Source organism: Rhinatrema bivittatum, chromosome 6, assembly GCF_901001135.1.
Source record: "Rhinatrema bivittatum chromosome 6, aRhiBiv1.1, whole genome shotgun sequence".
NCBI lineage: Eukaryota > Metazoa > Chordata > Amphibia > Gymnophiona > Rhinatrematidae > Rhinatrema > Rhinatrema bivittatum.
In genome coordinates, this window is record NC_042620.1 from 254,831,611 (window position 1) to 254,853,427 (window position 21,817).

The 21,817-nt window shown below is 44.9% G+C and overlaps 1 protein-coding gene and 1 pseudogene across 1 annotated transcript in view; one reads left to right on the forward strand and one right to left on the reverse strand.

The window, feature by feature from the left end:
• Positions 1–935: 935 nt before the first annotated feature.
• Positions 936–2,183, reverse strand: LOC115094123 (annotated as a pseudogene).
• Positions 2,184–2,198: 15 nt separating this feature from the next.
• The window catches only part of ARMC5 (armadillo repeat containing 5), a 47,444-nt gene continuing 27,825 nt past the window's right edge, over positions 2,199–21,817 (forward strand). The window contains exons 1-2 of the mRNA XM_029606843.1: positions 2,199–2,666; positions 2,795–2,825. Of these exons, the coding sequence (XP_029462703.1) occupies positions 2,355–2,666; positions 2,795–2,825 (343 nt within the window). The 5' untranslated portion in view covers positions 2,199–2,354. The remainder of the gene's footprint in view (positions 2,667–2,794; positions 2,826–21,817) is intronic.

Below are 21,817 nucleotides of genomic sequence, written 5' to 3' on the forward strand. Positions count from 1 at the left end.
ATACTTATTGAAAGAATTTGAATTTGTTATTGCTCATTGCAATTCCTAACCCTTTTCTTTTTAGAAAAAAAATGTGTTAAACCTTTTATCTCAGGAATTGTTCATTACAGAAGTTCTCCAAATAACATCCCAACTTTATCCCTGCTTTCCCCTCCCTACCCCCGGGTGACTTTTGGACCCCATTTCTGCAAAGGAGACCCAATAGGAAAGAGGGCATATAGTACACCCTGTGAGGATCCAGAAACATTTAACACCTAGTACCTCACCAAACTAAATCACAACAGAGGGAGAAGACCTCTGCCACAGAGAGGTGTTGTTTAGTTACCCCTTGCGATCCTGCCAAATATTTGTCACCTGGATTGGCCACTGTTGGAAACAGGAGGCTGGGCTTGATGGATCTTTGGTCTGACCCAAGATGGCAAGTCTTATGTTCTTATGGTAAAAGAAAAAGAAGAGCCAGGAAAAAAATTAATGGGAAGACATAGGATCCAAGAAAATGAAACATCAATGAGAAATAACATTCTAACAAGAAAGGTACAAAACTTGTTATATTTTATTTTCATAGCTATTGGAACATGTGAAACTTGTCAGTTTTAAATTATATAATAGCCAAATAAGTTTTACAATGAGTTAAAATGTGGTTCTATACTACCACTGTGGCTCCAAGTTCTACACTAGCATTTAAAATCTAACTACAACAAATGCTATTTTCAGCATATTTATGTATTTATTATTCCACCTTTCAGGCACTTTAAAAGGATTACATATAAGTACAGTAGGTATTTCCCTCTCCTCTAGAGGCTTATAATCTAAGTTGTACCTGAGGTAATCGCAGGTGAAGTAACTTGTCCAAGGTCACAAAAAGTATTAATAGAATTGTTTTTAGGTTCTCAAATATACTCTCCAAAGGCCCCCACTGGCTGACTTTAGCGCCAAGTACAGCTTTTTGCTTTTTTTTTTTTCATGCTGTAATCTTCCTGAGTTTATTCATTATGAGCACAGCAATTTTGTTAACTTTAGTTCACATTTCTCTTTAACAAAAAAAGAGACAGCATTCTTGTACAGAACTGAGGCTGCAAAACATTTAAGCATGGAATGCCATGAATAAGTTACATGGAAAGAAGACTCGATCTGTAGCTGGAATGTAGTCATCCTTCCTCAATGAGAACGCTGGCGTGAGCTTGGTTTGCTGAACTGTTTTACAAAGTCTGGTAGTAAAAACACGGCACCCCACCCAATCATCGGATTCATACAGACAAACTCGTCCAGGTTCATCTTTGAATCTGCAATCTCGATACAAGGGTAAGGTGGAGGAGGGTTCCTCCATTGCCCGCTGGCAGTTATCATGTGAGATCGGTCAGAAGCAAAAGTCTTCAGGAACAAATCCCCTTTAATCACCCTCAGTTTTCTTCTAAACTCTGGGTAAACATCGCTATCTGATTTGAAGGCCTCATGTATGTAAATGTCAAAGGGACATGGAAAGGGCAACAGTGTGTCAAGGTCATAGATCAAGTTCTGCACTCCACTTGTCACTTGGAGCAAAATCACATGGTAATCCCAGAGTACAGGTTCATCTCCGTGCCCCGACTTCTGCTTCCAAATAGGTACCATCTTGTTGTCATTGGATATAAAGACAGCATAAAATTGTTCCAGAGCACTGTAATTGTGGTCTCTGATGTATTCACAGAGTTTCCAAACATTTTCTTCACAGTAACAGCTTGTGTAGATACAATCAGTCCTGGAGGGCAATACAGAAGGGGAGCAACTGGTCTCTGGATGACTCATTGTGATCTGGTGTGGTGCTGGGGGAGTGACAGGCCTGTGAAACTCACAACGCTAGCTGTACCAAGCCAGAACATCTCAGTGCAGCCCAGTGTTGCTGGATCGGAGTGTGAAGCAGAAACGTCTAATTAAAACGAGACGAATCACTGATTCGGAATCAGCTCCCAGGGATTTATAAAGTCCTCTTCAATTTCCAGCTTTCTTGTTGACTACGAAACTGCTATTGCCCGCCCTTTTTGCTTTCTGCTGTCTGGTCCTAGAGACTACAATTCCTATGATGCATCTGGATGACATCAAGATTTCATACGTGGGCGGAGCTATGCCTTGCAATTAGCAAGAGTACGCTTATAAAAAATTGCATGCCGGGAATTGTATTTCACACACGCCCCAATTTCCACCGATAGAAAAGGTACCAATAAGCTCCAGGACTACACGTCCCAGAGTCTCAGTCACGCACACCAAACGTGTTAACAAAAACAAAACATGTGACCACGTCCTCACGTTTCTCCCGCTCCAACTTCCTTCTTCACGCCTTCACCACTCTACTCAACTGTTCACCCCCCACCTCCAAGATGGCGTCGGGTAGCCCAGCTACTGACTCGCTGACATTTTGCCTGGCCCAGCTGGCGGCGGTGCGGGAGGAGCTGGACTCCGAATCACTGGTTCGCGCCCTGCTAGCCCTCCGCACGCGTCATGTACAGCGGCCAGGGGGAATAGAGCGCTTCCGGGCGCGCGGCGGCCTAGGGCCCCTCCTCGCGCTGCTCTCTTCGTGCGCACGCGCGGCGGAAGGGGGCGCTAGCGTGCGCTCTTCCCGTAAAACCTTGCTGGATCTCGGGCTTAGCGTTCTGGCTAATTGTTGTACGGAAGAGGAATGTCGTGTTCAGGTTAGAGCCCTCTGTCTAATTCACTTTGTACACAAACTGTCTTGAAACTATATATCTCATTGGAAAAACTGTAATTCCAAACTTGACCAATATTTCTGGGATGATTTCTGTATGATTTTGTCTTGCAGGTGCGCTTGTTAGGAGGAATTTCCCCTCTGGGTGAGTGACGTATGCAATATAATGGTACAGTCCGAACTCCGCCCCCTTTGTGTTTTCTCTGCCACGCCAGCATCTCCAAGTTCGACAGTTTTTCTTTTTGAAGTGTTGCCCTGGTGTTCATCTTAATGACGTCACTGACCCCGCCCCCTTTTTTCTTGTTAAAAGGAACGTGGTTTCGGCACAAAGCGCTTAGGACATTTTGACACGTTTTAACAGTTCTCATAAAATGTGCTGTTTCTTTTTACAATTTTTGGATTTGTCATTTTATAGATGTAAATTAAAATGTACAAGTTTTTGATCATGGAGAGATTATAGTTTTAAACTTGAGATCCAGATGCTTTCTGTGCTGTCATGGCTAGGGTCTAGCACAGGGAAAGCTGGTGGTAGCAGTAGCATTAGAACCATGATCAGTGGGGTGTTGCAGCTCTGTGGTTTTTATTATATTATCACACATTGAAACTGATGGTAATAGTGAGAGAGTTTACCAACGGTGTCTTATTTAAAAAAAAAAAAAAAAAAAAAAAAGTATATTTGCATACAGTGTGGAAACTTATTTTTCAATCACAGTCTTTTCAATCCATAGTGGTAGAATTGGAACTGGGATGAGTGAGTTTGAGAGTTCTGTACATCTACTACTAATCTGGCTCACAGTGAGACTGATGGCAGCATTTTGCTTACAACCCAGTTCTGCAGAATGATGCAGTAACTAGGGTTTATACTCAGAGTTGCAGTAATAAGGGTTGTTATGCTCAGAGACCCTTATTAGAGATGCTAACTCTTCAGGAATGAAGGGTCATCCTTCAGGATAGTTTATTTTATTTATTTATTTAAGCATTTTATATACTGTCATTCCAAAAGAAGATCACAAAGGTTTACAAAAGTGACATTCATATTATAAGTCAACAAAACACTTAAAACATTAGAGTTGCCTTAGGGCACTTATAGCACTCATTATTTCTCATTCATTCTTCTAACATTGAGTATGTATTTTAATATTGTAGTTCTCTGCATATTGATATTTATAGTTCCAATTCGGATTGGCTGAATGCCTCATTACGTCTGCATATACCATCTAGGAATTTGAGATCAGCAGGACAAGCATTATTATCAATTCCATCTCCCAAATTGGTGCGCTTGGGTTCAGTCAGTGAGAGGTCTCTCTCCCTGGCAGGCCCCAAGCTGTGGAATTCTCTCCCAGCTGACATTCGCCTAGAGGATAACTTCTCTAACTTCAAGAAGCAGATTAAGACTTGGCTATTCCAGCAGGCTTTTAGTCATATTAATTAACTTAAGTAGGCTATGTGAGGAAGGAGGTTTTCTGTTTTTTTCTGGTGGTTTAGGGAGTTGAGAGGGTGGGGTTAGTGTTCTGGTGGTATGCGAGCTTTATACTTTATTTTAGATTTAGTTTATAATGAGACTGAGTTAGTATTTTATCGTTTAAATTTTAAGTATAATTTTTTATTGAATGACTGTAAAATTAGATACGTTTTATTACATTTATTAGTTTGATTTTGCTACTGCAATTTCGCCAATTGTAAACCGGCTTGACATGTACTTGAAAGTCGGTATATAAAGTTGTATAAATAAATAAATAAAATAGATCATATGCATTTTTGAAGAGCCAGGTTTTCAGCTCACACTGAATATCTTTCTGTTAACAGACGTAACATCTCTGGTAGAGAATTCCACAGTTTGGGGCCTGTTATGGAAAACATTCAGTCTCTTATTTGCATTAGATGTGTACTTTGTGTTGTAAGGACAGTTAATAGCCCTTTATTTTGAGATCTTAGTGTGCACTGTGGTGTGTATGGTTGGAGATTCACATCTATTAAGCAGGGGTTTCTGTCACTGATGATGTAGAAAATTAGTGTTAGTACTGTATAGTGGATTCTGGCTTGAACTGGCAGCGAGTGCAGAGCTATCAGTGAGGGGGTGATGTGGTCAAATTTCCTTGTCACTAATTGAAGCCTTGCAGAGTATTTTGTAGTAACTGTAGTGGTTTTAGAAGTCCGGAAGGCTTAGTTATAGGGAGTTGCAGTAATCTTATATTTCCTAATGTGTAGCCAGATGAACTCAGGACCCATGGGTTATATGCTTCCTTGCTAGCAGATGGAGACGGAGTTAAGTTTCAAAGCTGTCACCTTAGATACACCCCTGCAGTGACCTCACTTCAGTATCTCTCCATCTCCTAGTAGTTGTGGACGTGCTTTCCCTTTTGGGATTGCTGTACCCTTTAGAAGAAGAAATTCTACTAATTCTGTGTACAATTCTGGTCACCGCATCTAAAAAAAGATAAAATTGTGATGGAGAAGGTACAGAGAAGGGCGACCAGAATGATAAGGGGAATGGAACAGCTCCCCTATGAGGAAAGACTAAAGAGGTTAGGACTTTTCAGCTTGGAGAAGAGACGGCTGAGGGGGGATATGATAGAGGTGTTTAAAATCATGAGAGGTCTAGAACGGGTAGATGTGAATCGGTTATTTACTCTTTCAGATAATAGAAAGACTAGGGGGCACTCCATGAAGTTAGCATGGGGCACATTTAAACCTAATCGGAGAAAGTTCTTTTTCACTCATTGCACAATTAAACTCTGGAATTTGTTGCCAGAGGATGTGGTTAGTGCAATTAGTACAGCTATGTTTAAAAAAGGATTGGATAAGTTCTTGGAGGAGAAGTCCATTACCTGCTATTAATTAAGTTGACTTAGAAAATAGCCACTGCTATTATACTAGCAACATACTTTGTTTTAGGGTACTTGCCAGGTTTTTATGGCCTGGATTGGCCACTGTTGGAAACAGGATGCTGGGCTTGATGGACCCTTGGTTTGACCCAGTATGGCATGTTCTTATGTAAAGACTGAGCTCCGCTCTTCTGCGGTGATACCTAAAGGTCCCTGCCCCAGTTGAGAATTCCTGAGGCAATTTCCGAGATCCCTCAGAGGTGTGCCTTGGTCCGGTAGCCGGTTCCCAGCATGGACTTTGCTGCTGAAGCAGCTGAAAGGCAGTGAATGCAGGAAGCTGAGCGTAGCAGTGACGGCCAAAGCCCTCTCCCCCTGCAACCAGAGATCGTCTCTGTACTCAGCCGATAAGCGCTGAGCCCAGGTAAGTAAAGAGAGAAGAGAATTCCTTCAGATTCAGAGATGGAGGGGTTTCGGTAAGATTTCCTCCTGTCTCCTTGCTCGGTGCGCCTTAGCTGCAACATTCCCGATTCCATTGGGGTATGGGGGAGTGGGCTTCTGAGCGGGTTGAGCGGTCCCCTGTTGGGCTAGGCCCCGCTTTAGGCTCTATGGGCACACCGCATGGTAGGCCGCGGTGGAGCCATCTTGCGCATGATTTTGTGCATCACCATTGCCCACCATAGAGCGTCAGTACGCGTGGTGTGTGCTGGCTTCGTGCACCCACTGTTCGCATTACGACACGCATATGTGCTCCAACGTAACACACATCTGTATGTGCACACCTCCTTAGGCGCACAGGCTGTGCGCACACCTCACCGTGACCCGAGGAGGCGCTCAAAATCTGTGTGCACGAGATTTCAAGCACTAGTCGACTGAGCACGGAGTTACCATTCCTAATAGCTCCGGCAGCAAAGAAAGATTAGCGCCATTCCCTTTGTGCTGCCTGCCATATTAGGGCTACACAGGTTGACCTTGATTCTTGCTTATGTCAGCACTGTGAGGAGGCCCAGGGAGAGTTGGCCTCCCAGGACTTCGCTAAGCCCGGCTCCTCCCGTTCAGAGGATGGGTCAGCCACGAACTTAACTGGTAGTACCCTGGATCTGAGTAATCCTGAGGCTGGGTCTGCTATGGGAGAGGAAAATTCAATGGCGCTTACCCCAGTACCTTCTTGGCTAGGCATGTACCCTGCGGCCATCTCTTGGGTGGAATTTTTTCAAGGCCTTCAAGCCTGCTTCACTTTCTTCTGTCCAGATGGAACCACAGCCGGTAAGGCCTCCCTCTCCCAGCCCTATCAGCAGACCTCGAGACATGAGTCACCAAGGGTATTCCTAGCAATGACCCGGACAGCACAGATGAAGAAGGGGATCCAGATTCCTTGGAAGATGGAGAAATCCCTATGGGTTTAGAACCATATTGGACCATGTTACATTTTTTCCATAGAGGAGAATTGCCGGCCCTGGTTTCCCAGACCCTGAAGACACTGGGATTTCCTGGGGTGGACTCTTTGATGGAACCAAAGAAGAATCCCATTCTGGTGTCCATACAGAAAGTCTCTTGTTATTTTCTAGTGCTGGAAGCCATCCAGGAATTAGTTGACCTGGAATGGGACGCTCCTGAAACAAGTTTTAAAGGTGGTTGAGCATTAGAAGCTGTATACCCACTGGATCCGGCGGTGAGAGAATGCCTGCATTTTCCTAAAGTAGATGCGCTGGTCTGCACTGTTTCGAAGCAGACAACTATCCCAGTGGAGGGAGGAGCGGCCTTAAAGGATGCGCATGATAGGTGGATGGAATCCATCCTTAAGCCTTTGATGCGACAGCAATGACGTTTTACAGATTGCTTCCTGTTGTGCCCTGTCGCTCACTCGTGCCTACTCTCTAGAGAGGTGGATGACTCAGGGGCGCATTCCAGAGAAGCTATGGAGCCTGCAGTTGCCTTTTTTAAACTGACGCGGGTTCTGACCTAGTCCGTACCTCGGCCAGAGGAGTGGCCTCAGTGGTAGCGGCCAGAAGACAGCTATGGCTGCAAAATTGGTCAGCAGATGCGTCCTCTAAGGCAAACCTCCCAAAGATGCCCATTAAGGGATCACTCCTGTTCGTAAGTGAATTGGAAAAGCTGACGAGTAAGTGGGGTGAATCTACAGTGCCCCGGCTACCAGAAGATAAGCGAAAGCAGTTACAGTGCCCCAACGCTTTTGGCCCTATAGGAACTCGACATTTCAGAGGTCTCGGTCCTCGGGGAGTCTTAGACATTTCCGAGTCAACAGCCCAAGAGAGGGGCAGGTTCAGGTTCGGCCCAAACTCCCCAATGAAGCTTTGCCGACCCATCCACGGAATGAGGAGAGAGAGGGTTGACTATCCCTCTTCTACCAGCCATGGTCGAGATCATGTCTGACAAATGGGTACTGGAGGTCATACGAGAAGGATACATGCTGGAGTTTCGCAGCATGCCTCAGGACATGATCATGATGTCTCCTTGCCACTCCAGCACAAAAAGCAGGCAGTGGAGTCTGCCTTGTTAAGGCTCCTCAAATTGAGGGCTATAATTCCGATGCCTGCGCCCCAGGAAACTACGGGGCATTATTCCACCTATTTCATCATATCCAAGAAAGAGGGTTCCCTTCGCCCCATCCTGGATCTCAAGAGTGTCAACCGACACCTATGAGTAATTCATTTTCGCATGGACACTCCGCACTCCGTGATAATGGCCGTACAACCGGGACAGTTCTTATCCTCCCTGGACCTCTCAGAGGCCTATATTCATATTCCAATCCGGCAAGATCATCAGCATTTTCCTACGCTTTGCAGTACTGGGCTGCTATTATTTCTGGGCGCTGCCCTTCGGCCTGGCCACTGCCCCCAGATCATTTTCCAAAATTATGGTGGTTGTAGCAGCTGCCCTGAGGAAAGAGGGAATCCTAGTGCACCCATACTTAGATGACTGCTTGATCCGGGCGAAGTCATTGGAAGAGAGTCTCCGGGTGACCAGCAGGGTGATGTCCCTGCTTCAGGAACTTTGTTGGGTCATAAATATGGACTAAAGCAGTCTCAAGCCCTCCCATTCCTTGGAATATCTGGGAGTCCAGTTCAACACCAAGCAGGGCAAGGTCTTCCTCCTGCCTGCGCGGATAAGGAAGTTGATATCTCAAGTACTTTGGCTGATGAACACGATATGCCTCAAGGTGTGGAGCTGTCTTCAGGTCCTCAGTTTGATGACATCAACCCTGGAGGTACTGCCATGGGTGAGGGCACATGTACAACTACTTCAGCGCGCCCTACTGTCACGTTGGAACCCGCTGTCTCAAGACTATTCGATTCGCCTCCACCTACCAATGGAAATATGTTCTTGGCTCCAGTGATGGCTACAGGAAGCTCACCTGGGCAAGAGTGTAAGCCTGTCCCCACTGAACTGGCTGGTCCTCATGACAGATGTGAGCCTCCGGGGTTGAGGAGCTCACTGTCAGAACTGACAGTCCGGGGTGTTGGACCAAGGAAGAGGCGCTCTGGAACAGTAAACCGCCTGGAAGTCCGGGCAGTCAGACTGGCGTGTCTACAGTTCACTCACATACTCCAAGGCCAGGCAGTCCGCATGATGTCTGACAATGCAACAACAGTAGCCTACATCAACCGCCAGGGTGCAACAAAGAGCCAGCAAGTGTCACTGGAAATAGATCTCCTTATGGAATGGGTGGAAATACATCTACAGGTGATCTCTGCCTCCCACATCGCAGGAAAAGACAACATCAGAGCAGACTTTCTAAGCAGGGAGAGTCTGGATCCAGGAGAATTGGCATTGTTGGCAAAAACCTTTCAGCTGGTGGTAGATTGCTGAGGCCTCTGTCAATCAACCTGCTGGCTGCAGCTCACAATGTGAAAGTTCCCCGATTTTTTTTTTTTTTTTCAGTTGCAGAACAGATCAGTGGTCCCTGTGGATCGACGCCCTAGTTCAGACCTGGCCAGAAGAGGACTTACTATACACCTTCCCTCCGTGGCCCCTGCTCGGCAGGGTCATCCGCAAGATTGAGTGCCACAGGGGATTAGTTCTACTAGTAGCTCCAGATTGGCCCAGGCACCCATGGTATCTAGACATGTGGAGACTCCTGGTGGAGAACTCCTTGTGCCTCCCACCGCACAGGGACCTACTCCAGCAAGGTCCTGTCCTTCACGAGAATCCGACTCAATTCTATCTTATGGTTTGGTCCTTGAAAGGGCTTGCCTGAAGAAGCATGAATATTCGGCAGCAGTAATTACGACCTTGCTCCACGCACGGAAGTTCTCTATGTCCTTAGCATATGTACGGGTCTGGAGAGTATTTGAGGCCTGGTACGTGGAACACGATGTTGCTCCTAGGACTTTCAAAATCCCTCTGGTTCTGGAATTTTTACAGGATGGCTTGATTAAAGGCATGGCCCTTAACTCCTTGACGGTCCAGGTAGCGGCTCTCTCCTGTTTCAGGGGCGAGGTAAATGGAATCTGCCTGTTGGCGCATGTCATTTTCTGAAAGGGGTAAAACATCTCTGGCCACCCATGTGTCCGGTTCCCTTGTGGAATCTTAATCTAGTTTTGGAGTTTTTGGCAGGGCCCTCCTTTCAGCCGCTGTGCAGTATTTCCTTGTGCCTGTTAACCCTGGAAATGGTGTTCCTGGTGGCGATATTCTCGGCTTGTCACATCTCTAAACTACAGGCATTGTCGTGTCAGGAACCATTCCTCCGGATCACTCCAGGAGTATTACAATTTCGTACTGTTCCCATCCTTCTTGCCTAAGGTTGTCTCAGAGTTTCATTTGAATCAGTCCATTTTGTTGCCATCCCTAGATAGACACAAGGACACGGAAGAATACCATCTCCACCATTTAAGTTTAGTAGGCTTTTGGTGTGGTATCTGGAAATGTCAGAATGGTGCACAAGATGGACTGCTTGTTTGCTCTTCACAGTGGAAGGAGACAGGATGAACCAGCTTCGCAGGCTACCATAGCTCACTGGATCAAGGAGGTGGTCACAGGAGCCTATGTAGAGGCAGGAAAACCATTTTCCTTTCAGGTTAAAGCTCATTCCAGTAGGGCTCAGGCAGTATTCTGGGCGGAAACTAGACTGCTGTCTCCCATCAACATCTGCCAGCGAAGCTGATTCTCCAGGTTCTATTGCCTAGATGTTCAGGCCCAAGAGGATGCAGCCTTTGCAAGAGCGATGCTAACCAGACAGTGGGCAGTCTCCCGCCACGATCAGGAGTAGCTTTTGTACATCCCATTGGTCCCGAGTCCATCTGGCTACGCTAGGAAATGGAGAAATTACTTACCTGATAATTTCGTTTTCTTTAGTGTAGTCAGATGAACTCGGCATCCCGCCCATGGCTGCCCAAGAACAATGCCAAGGAATTGTCCGTGAAATGAATATCAATTCCGGAAGTTACGGATAAGCTGTCGCCCAACTCCTACATTAGGGCATCTATAATCTTGCTGGGATTCAGTGTTTGTTTGGTTGACTGTTTTTAATCAAGTTTTAATCGTCTCTTCAATAGTCTGTCCACAATGGCTTTTGAAGAGAATACTGAAGGGCTGAGGTCACTGCAGGGGTGTATTATTTATTATTATTATTTATTTATTAACTTTTATTTACCGACATTCGTGAAGCACATCATGCCGGTTTACAATGAACTCAGGTGGGAGATACAGTATAACAATATGACAATAAAACAGTATGATATTACTAACGCAAGAGCAAAAACAAAAACAACAAAATACAACAAAATAAAAATAAATGAAACCAAGGAATAGAGATTTGAGGGAGGGTAGGGGAGGGAGGGTAGGCTGAGGGGCAGGGCGAGGGGGGGGGGAGGGAGGGGAAGGGATAGGAGGAGGGTGGGAAAGGGGGGAGAAGGGGGGAGAGGTAAAGTTAACAGAGGTAAAGGGAGAGAATAAAGCAGAAAAGAGGGATACTATGTACAGATGACTAATGTACTGGAATCACTTAACTAAATAGAATTATGGAACAATTGAAACAGGTGGTATTTACTGGGATAAAGTTTCTTCAAAGGTATGCTAGGGGTGTAGAGGGCAAAGGGACAAAAGGGGGGGGTAGGGTGGTAGCTGGGTGTCGAGGTTAGAGGTTAGAGGGAGGTGACCAGGGAAGGAGGGGAGGGGATCAGGGGAGAAATTAAGTTTGGTTTGTGTCAGGGTAGGCCTGTCGGAAAAGCCATGTCTTGACTCCTTTCTTAAAGTTGTGAAAGGATGTCTCTTGGCGTAGGAAGGTGGGGAGGGAGTTCCAGAGGGTAGGGCCAGCAACGGAGAAGGCTCTCCCTCTGGTGTGAGTTGAATGTGCTAAGGTGTCGTCAGCTTTGAAACCTGACTCCGTCTCCATCTGCTAGCAAGGGAGCATATAACCTGTTGGTCCTGAGTCCATCTGTCTATACCAAGGAAAACAATTATCAGGTAAGTAATTTCTCCATTTGAGAAAATTAGTATTTGTAAAACAGTGCAGAAGTCTTGGAATGTTACTAATGGTTTCAACCAATGTAAAATTTGCAGCTTGGAGTATCCTGTTTTAATTAATTTGTTTGTACTTTTTCATTATGATGTGCTCATCGATCTGTATTCCTAGGTCTCGTACTTTGTTCAGGGGGTGTAATCTGAAAATTACCCAGGTCTAGGGGTGGCGGTTTAATTTTTGGAGGCGTTTCTCCTTAGCCATACGATTTCAGTTTTATTTGTGTTTAGGGTTAGTTTAAGCTGTGTCAGTTCTTGCTGTATTGCCTTCATATATGTTGAGAGTGTTGATACTGTATATTCAGTTGATTTGGCGAAAGGAAAGTAGAACTGTATGACATCAGTTTTGCTAATAGTGTACACAAAGGAAGCATATAAATGTTGAAAAATATTGCCAATGGTGCTGAACCTTGTGGGACACCTGTATCGATAGGGAAAGTGCCAGATATGTGGTTGCCCAGTTTGACTTGGAATGTCCTGTTAGCTAGGAAGGAAGAGAACCATTTGAGAACACTTCCATCTGTTCCAGTTTTTCTCATCTGATAGCAATGCAGGGTGTGGTCCACAGTGTTGAAAGCTGCTTTTAAGTCTATTAGAACCAGGATATAAAATTCATCAAGTTCCTGGATGAAATAAATGACTGTTTTATGAAGCAGTTGGTTCAGTAACCGATGAGAGAGGGAGCAATTTTAGATCTAATTCTCAGTGGAGCACAAGATTTGGTGAGAGAGGTAACGGTGTGGGGCTGCTTGACAATAGTGATCATAATATGATCAAATTTGAATTAATGATTGGAAGGGGGACAGTAAGAAAATCTAGTTTCAAAAGGGAAACTTTGATAAAATGAGAAAAATACTTAGAAAAAAACTGAAAGGAGCAGCTACAAAGGTAAAAAGTGTGCAAGAGGCAAGGACATTGTTAAAAAAAAAAACCCCAAAAAACAAAAAAAACCAAACCATCCTAGAAGCACAGTCCAGATGTATTCTACACATTAAGAAAGGTGGAAGGAAGACAAAACAATTACCGGCATGGTTAAAAGGTGAGGTGAAAGAGGCTGTTTTAGCCAAAAGATCTTCATTCAAAAATTGGAAAAAGGATCCAGCAGAAAAAAAAATAGGATAAAGCATAAGCATTGGCAAGTTAAATGTAAGACATTGATAAGACAGGCTAAGAGAGAATTTGAAAAGAAGTTGGCCGTAGAGGCAAAAACTCACAGTAAAAACTTTAAAAAATATATCTGAAGCAGAAAGCCTGCAAGGGAGTCATTTGGACCGTTAGATGATTGAAGGATTAAAGGGGCACTTAGAAAAGATAAGGCCATCGTGGAAAGATTAAACGATTTCTTTGCTTTGGTGTTTACTGAAGAGGATTTTGGGGAGATACCCGTTCCGGAGAAGGTTTTCATGGGTAATGATTCAGATGGACTGAACCAAATCACGGTGAACATAGAAGATGTGGTAGGCCTGACTGACAAACTGAAGAGTAGTAAATCACCTGGACTGGAGGGTATACACCCCAGGGTTCTGAAGGAACTCAAAAATGAAATTTCAGATCTATTAGTAAAAATTTGTAACCTATCATTAAAATTATCCATTGTACCTGAAGACTGGAGGGTGGCTAATTTAACCCCAATATTTAAAAAGGGCTCCAGGGGTGATCTGGGAAACTACAGACCAGTTAGCATGACTTCAGTGCCAGGAAAAATAGTGGAAAGTGTTCTAAAGATCAAAATCACAGAACATATAGAAAGACATTGTTCCATTAAACAAAGTCAGCATGGCTTTACCCAAGGCAAGTCTTGCCTCACAAATCTGCTTCACTTTTTTGAAGGGGTTAATAAACATGTGGATAAAGGTGAGCCGGTAGATGTAGTGTATTTGGATTTTCAGAAGGCATTTGACAAACAAAGTTCCTCATGAGAGGCTTCTAGGAAAAGTAAAAAGTCATGGGATTGGTGGTGATGTCCTTTCATGGATTACAAACTGGCTAAAAGACAGGAAACAGAGAGTAGGGTTAAATGACATTTTTCTCAGTAGGAGGGGAATGGGCAGTGGAGTTCCTCAGGGATCTGTACTGGGACCTGTGCTTTTCAATATATTTATAAATGACCTGGAAAGGAATGCGACGAGCGAGGTAATCAGATTTGCAGATGATACAAAATTATTCAGAGTAGTTAAATCACACACGGATTATGATAAACTGCAGGAAGACCTTGTGAGACTGGAAAATTGGGTATCCAAATGGTAGATGAAATTTAATGTGGATAAATGCAAGGTGATGCGTATAGGGAAAAATAACCCATGCTATAGTTACATAATGTTAGGTTCCATATTAGGAGCTACCACCCAAGAAAGAAATTTAGGCGTCATAGTGGATAACACATTGAAATCGTCGGTTCAGTGTGCTGCGGCAGTCAAAAAAGCAAACAGAATGTTGGGAATTATTAGGGAATAGTGAATAAAATGTCATAATGCCTCTGTTTTGCTCTGTTTTGTTCCAAGGTGAGACCGCACCTTGAATACTTTATACAATTCTGGTCACCGCATCTCAAAAAAGATATAGTTGCGATGGAGAAAGTACGGAGAAGGGCAACCAAAATGATAAAGGGGATGGAACAGCTCCCATATGAGTAAAGACTAAAGTGGTTAGGACTGCTCAGCTTGGAGAAGAGACGGCTGAGGGGGGATATGATAGAGGTGTTTAAAATCATGAGTGGTCTAGAACGGGTAAATGTGAATTGGTTATTTACTCTTTCGGATAATAGAAGGACTAGGGGGCACTCCATGAAGTTAGCATGTGGCACATTTAAAACTAATCAGAGAAAGTTCTTTTTCACTCAATGCACAATTAAACTCTGGAATTTGTTGCCAGAGGATGTGGATAGTGCAGTTAAGTGTAGCTGGGTTTAAAAAAAGGATTGGATGAGTTCTTGGAGGAGAAGTCCATTACCTGCTATTAATTAAGTTGACTTAGAAAATAGCCACTGCTATTACTAGCATCAATAGCATGGGATATACTTAGTTTTTGGGTACTTGCCAGGTTCTTATGGCCTGGATTGGCCACTGTTGGAAACAGGATGCTGGGCTTGATGGACCCTTAGTCAGACCCAGTATGGCTTGTTCTTATTGTCAAACCCCTGTAGTACAGGATCCATTAAAGGTAGTAGAGTTTCTGTTGAGCGATCTTTTCTGAATCCGAATTGGTTTGGGTATAGAATTTCATTGTCTTCTAGGTGGTTTTCCAATTGAGATAACACTGCCTTTTCTAGAACTTTTGCAATAAAAGCTAAGTTGGATATTGGTCTATAATTGACCCAATTGCCAATTCTACCAGTTTTGTTTTTTTTAGTATTGTTTTGTTCTGCAAGCATTTGGATTTTCAGAAGGCATTTGACAAGTCTCCTTTGAGAGACTGCTCAGAAAACTAAAAAATCATGAGCACTGTTCTATTGTGGATTGGTAACTGGTTAAAAAACATGAAACTGAGTAGGACTAAATGGTAAGCTTTCCAAATGGAGTGTCTCAGTGACCTGTATCAGGACCCTGATGGGGTACATAAAGTAATGGAAGGGGTTTTCTGTTTATGGGTCCTCCATTCCAGATTTGTGTGGTAGGTTCAGTATTTGGTCATGGACTTGTGTGTTGAAAGCATGATTATTCCCAATCACTCTCTGACTAGATAGGAAGGATTTCCCCTCAACACCCCTCCATGAAACTGTTCCCATGAATTCTAATAGTGCTGGCTGAAGAACTGAACTTGAACTTTATTCAGCAGCTATATAAATGGATGTGAAAGAATCTACATTTGTAACTATTGAATATATCAGAATTTCATGAGTGTCACAGTCAGGTGAATCACATATATTAGCTGAAACCTTCTGGAAACATAATTATATTCCTGGTTATGCCATTACTTATTTTCTTTGGACTAACATAACTGTTCATCTAAACTCCCAAACTTGTCTCAACCATACTTCTGATGCAGTCCTGTGTAAGGAAAGTGGGTTCATATTTCTGCATACTCATACCAAGCTTCACATCCAAATAGGACCTAATGCAGTTCATGTTTGTATAATCTACTTACATATCCCATGGTCATTGACCTTTCTTAAGGATATCCACCACACGTTTCCCAGCACTTCAGCGGACATTCTGGGGCACTCCTGAGGCTTAGCTCACTTTGACACACTTGGCCCAGAAAGAGGAAGGGCCTCTCCGTCTATTCACCTCCTGATCAATTCCTTGGGAAGAGCAAAAAATGCACTCGTGCCGCTCCATAGCCATGAGACTCCCCTTGAGAGGAAGAGCCTCTGCAGGACCCCACTCCCACTTGGGAGGTTCCCTGCGCCCACCAGCCCGCATGCTACTTACTCCCGCAGATAAGATATCTGGAGGGCCCTGTTAACTACCCTAGCTTGGAAAGAGTAAGAGCCAAAGGGTCAAAAACCTGCCAAAAGTTCCTATCTTCATAGATCCCACTAAACATTAAACACCTAATCGTAAAATTCAACATTTAAGGGAATATACTAATTATTTTCTGTAAAGCGCATTATCAGATTACACTACAGTGCTCAACCAGTGGTCTTTTTAGCAGCACTGCAGTATAAAACAACCAAGCATTTCACAAACGTATCCAATGTAACAGCAGGATCTCTCCCACTGTAACTCCAAAAGAGAGGTAAATATTGGGTGAGGGGCACCTAATATTCATAAATGATCTTGAATAGGGAACAGTAAGTAAGATGATCACATTCTGAGATGATGATTATTCATAGTTGTTAAAACAGTGGATTGTGAGGAACTGCAGAAGGACTTTGCAAGACTAGGAGATTGAGCGTCTGAATAGCAGATGAAATTTAATGTGGATAAGTAATGCACCCATGAGGGGTTGGGCCAGGGGCTCCCAACACTTCTGGCCCTACAGAAACCTGTCGTTCTAGTCACCTCGACCCTCGGGGAGGTCTAAGTCCTTTTGGAACCGGCAACCGAAAAGAGGAACAGGTTCGGGCTCAGGCTCGCCCCCGAGCTTCCCAATGAAGTTTTTTTTTAATTTTATTTTTATTGCATTTCAGTATTTTTAAAAACAAACAGTCAGGTTTATGTAATCGATATACATTATCAAGAATTTCTAATTCAGTACATTAGTTTTTCATCTTACCCTGAATTATAGAAAAATCAACAAGAAATTTAGAGAACTTTTAAAGTTAAGTAAACTTGGAGCATCATCACAAAGAATTCCTTAACACCTTCATCATGTCTATTTCCCACAATTAATTTACTATACCTCGCAAACAGTACTTAAGAGTGTGTATCTAAATATGCTCGCAATTGGTCTGGATGGTTGAAGATGTATCTAGTATCCAAATGCTTTATATGGCACCTACAAGGATATCTTAAGAAAAAAGTTTGCACCTCTTTCTTGCACTTCCTTACGTAGTGCAATGAAATTCTTACGTTTTATCTGTGTTGTTCGAACAACATCAGGGAATATTCTTATAGGTGCTCCGTAGAAGTCTTGCTTTTGTTGTCTGAAATGCAATTTTAACACTGCATCTCTCTCGGAAGAAGATATAAATTGAACCAACAAGGTAGCCCTTGTGTCAATCTTTGACTCAAATGATTTTTCCAGGAAATCTGTTAAATTTAGGTTTTGCATACTTTTCTGATTTCCCTCGTCTTGGGATTGTTGTAAATAATAAATTTTAGATAATTTGGGTAATGAAATTTCTGAATACTTTAAGATATTCTTCAGGTAACTATTAAATAGGTCTATTGGAGTTACCAAATGAATTTTTGGAAAATTCAATAATCTTAAATTCAGTTTCCTATTTTGATTTTCTAACATTTCAATTTTTCCCTCGTACTCTTGTACTGATTTTACCAAATTCCCTTGAATTTTTTGAATTTCTCCCAATTTCCCATCAAGTATATTAACATTTTTTTCCAAGATATCTACTTTTTCTTGAACATATACATTCTTTCTAAAGGCTTCTTGAACATTCATATTCAAATTATTTATTGACTTTTGGATACTGACCATCATCAAACCTAATTCCTCCATTGAGAACTTCTTAGGTATGATAATAGGAATATCCTGTAAACCTATCATTTGTACATTATCATGCACATCATCTCTTAACTGTTGACAAGTCCCACTTGTTCCTTCTGCCACCAATAAGAGCCCATCCTTAGCTCCCCCAGGCCTTTGTTCTTCAATGCCCTCTGAGATTTGTGTCGAGTTCTCGACCTCTCCATGGGGGCTAAGGGAGTCTTTTAGGGATAGATTTAATTTTCCAGAGCTTACTGATGGAGGCACCGGTTTCTCTGGGGCACCGGGGGTTAATGATGTTTCACTGGCCAAGTGGACCATCTCTTGCTCCTGAGTTGATCCACTAGCGGCCCCATCCGGTGTTGTTGTGGGAAAGATTTGAAAGCAGTCTGCTATAGTTGGCTGAAACATTTTAACAGGTGTTGAAGTTGAAGAAAATTCCCTTAATTTTGCTTTCCTCTTGGTATGAGGCATAGCAATCAGCACTATAATTTAACCAAATATTTCGAACTATAATTTCTCTAGCAGAGATGCTTCAAATTTTAGACAAATAATAATGTACTTAACTTATATTGTTCTCTAAGGCCGCAAAAGGTAAGGAATCCGCTCCACTCCGTTCCACTCCAGGCTAAGCCGGGCAAAGCCGCGCGCCCCTTGACCGCGCGCGGCTTAGTCGTCGCGCCGGGGTAGGCTGAGTTTTATTGCCTACCCGGCACCTTCTCCTCAAACGTCACCAGCAGGCACAGGAACCCGGAAGCAGGCAAGGATATGGGGCCTCTCACCAGTGGGACCGTCATGAAGTATGCAGCGGCGGCGTCACGCCGGGGTAGGCTGAGTTTTATTGCCTACCCGGCACCTTCTCCTCAAACGTCACCAGCAGGCACAGGAACCCGGAAGCAGGCAAGGATATGGGGCCTCTCACCAGCGGGACCCTCGTGAAGTATGCAGCGGCCAGTTTCCCAATGAAGTTGGACCAACCCATCCACGGGAAGAAGAGATAGAGGGCCGACTTTCCCTCTTCTACCAGCGGTGGGTCGAGATCACATCGAACAAATGGGTACTGGACATCATACGAGAAGGCTACGCTTTGGAATTTCACAGCATCCCTCGGAACAGGTTCATGATGTCACCTTGCCACTCCCAGCTCAAGAAATTGGCAGTGGAATCCACACTGATAAGGCTCCTCAGTCTGAGGGCTATAACTCAGGTACCTACACCTCAGGTAAATATGGGGCTTTATTCCATCTATTTTATCATGCCCAAGAAAGAGGGCTCATTCCGACCCATCCTTGATCTCAAGAGCATCAACCGTAATATGCGGATATTGCACTTCTGCATGGAAACTCTCCGCTCCATCATAATGGCAGTGCAACCGGGAGAGTTCTTAACCTCCCTGGACCTCTCTGAAGCCTACCTTCATATTCCAGTCCATCAAGACCACCAGCGTTTTCTACACTTTGCGGTACTGGGCCACCACTACCAGTTCCAAGCATTACCCTTCAGTCTGGCAACCACCCCCAGAACATTCTCCAAAATTATGGTGGTCATGGCGGCAGCACTGAGGAAAGAGTGGATCCTAGTGCACCCTTACTTGGATGACTGGTTGATCCAGTAAGAGAGCCTCCAGGTGACCAGCAGGATCAGATCCCTCCTACAGGAACTTGGTTGGGTCGTGAACATGAATAAGAGCAGCCTCAAGCCCTCCTAGTCATTAGAGTACCTGGGGGCCCGATTTGACACCGAGCAGAACAAGGTCTTCTTCCCTCCCCCAAGGAGGAGGAAATTGATGGACCAAGTACGCCGTTGACGACCACAACGCACCCCAAGGTGTGGGACTATCTTCATGTCCTCTGCCTCATGGCATCAACCCTGGAAGTAGTACTGTGGTTGAGGGCCCATATGCGGCCTCTCCAATGCGCCCTACTGGCATGCTGGAACCCACTGTCCCAAGACTACTCAATTTGCCTCCACCTACCAACGGAGGTATGCTGTCTGCTACAGTGGTGGCTACAGGAAATCCATCTAAGTAAGGGTGTAAGCCTGTCCCCACCAAGCTGGATCGTCCTCACTACAGACGCAAGCCTCCGAGGGTGGGGAGCTCGCTGTCAGGAGCTGACAGCCCAGGGACAATGGACCAAGGAAGAGGCGCCCTGAAACATATCTGGAAGTTCAAGTGGTCAGACTAGCATGCCTGCAGTTTAGCCACAGGCTCCAGGAGCAAGCAATCTGGGTGATGTCTGACAAAGCAACAATGGTTGCCTACATCAACTGCCAGGGAGGAACCAAGAGCCACCAGGTGTCTCTGGAAATAGAGCCACTTGTGGAATGGGCAGAGTTAAACCTACAAGGGATCTCGGCCACCCACATCATGGGAAAAGACACCGTCACAGCGGATTTTCTCAGCTGGGAAAGCCTGGACCCAGGGAAATGGATGCTGTTGACCAAAGGCTTCCAGCTCCTAGTAGATCGCTGGGGCCTCCCGTCCATGGACCTACTGGCCACATATCACAATGCGAAAGTCCCCCAGTTCTTCAGTTGCAGACGAGATTAGCATTCCCAAGGGATCGACGCCCTTGGGAGGACTTACTGTACACCTTCCCCCCATGGCCTCTACTGGGCAAGATCATACGTAGGATAGAACATGACAGAGGTTTAGTCCTCCTGGTGGCCCCGGATTGGCCCAGATGCCCGTGGTACGCAGACACATGGAGGCTCCTCGTGGAGAGTCCTCTGTGCCTCCCCCCACACAGGGACCTTCTCCAGCAGGGCCCGATTCTTCACGAAGATCCATCTCGATTCTCTCTTACTGTCTGGTCCTTGAGAGGGCTCACCTGAAGAAGCGCGGTTACTCGGCGGTCGTGATTGCCACATTGCTCCGTGTATGGAAGTTCTCAACGTCCCTGGCATACTTACAGATTTGGAGAATATTTGAGGCCAGGTACGAGGGCCGTGGGGTTCCCCCATGAATGGCCAAGATCCCCAAGATTCTGGAATTTTTACAGGACGACCTGAAGAAAGAGCTGAGGTGAACGGAAACTGTCGGCGCATCTGGACTTGGCCCATTTCCTAAAAGGGGTTAAACAACTCCGACCACCCTTAAAGTGGCCGGTCCCCCTATGGAACCTCAATTTAGTAATGGACTTCCCAGCAGGGCCTTCCTTCAGACCAATGCGCAGGCTGTCGCTACGCCTATTAACAGTAAAGACTGTATTCTTGGTGGTGATATGCTCGGCTTGTCACATCTCAGAACTACAGGCACTGTCCTGTCAGGAGCCATTCCTTCGATTTACTCCAGGAACAGTACAGCTTCGCACCATCCCCTCCTTCTTACCGAAGGTGGTCTCGGAGTTTCACTTGAATCAATTCATCTCTTTATTGTCCCTGAAGGGACACAAGGACACAGAAGACTCCCAACTTCTTCGCTATCTAAACATTGGTAGTCTCTTGGGGGTAGATTTTAAGAGGCGCGCGAACAGCCTACTTTTGCTTGCGCATCAGACTCAAGCAAAAGTACGCTGGATTTTAGTAGATACGCGCGGAGCCGCGCGTATCCACTAAAATCCTGGATCGGCGCGCGCAAGGCTATCGATTTTGTATAGCCTGCGCGCGCCGAGCCGCGCTGCCTCCCCCCGTTCCCTCCAAGGCCGCTCCGAAATCGGAGCGGCCTCGGAGGGAACTTTCCTTTGCCCTCCCCTCACCTTACCCTCCCTTCCCCTACCTAACCCACCCACCCGGCCCTGTCTACACCCCCCCCCTTACCGTTGTCGGGGGATTTACGCCTCCCGGA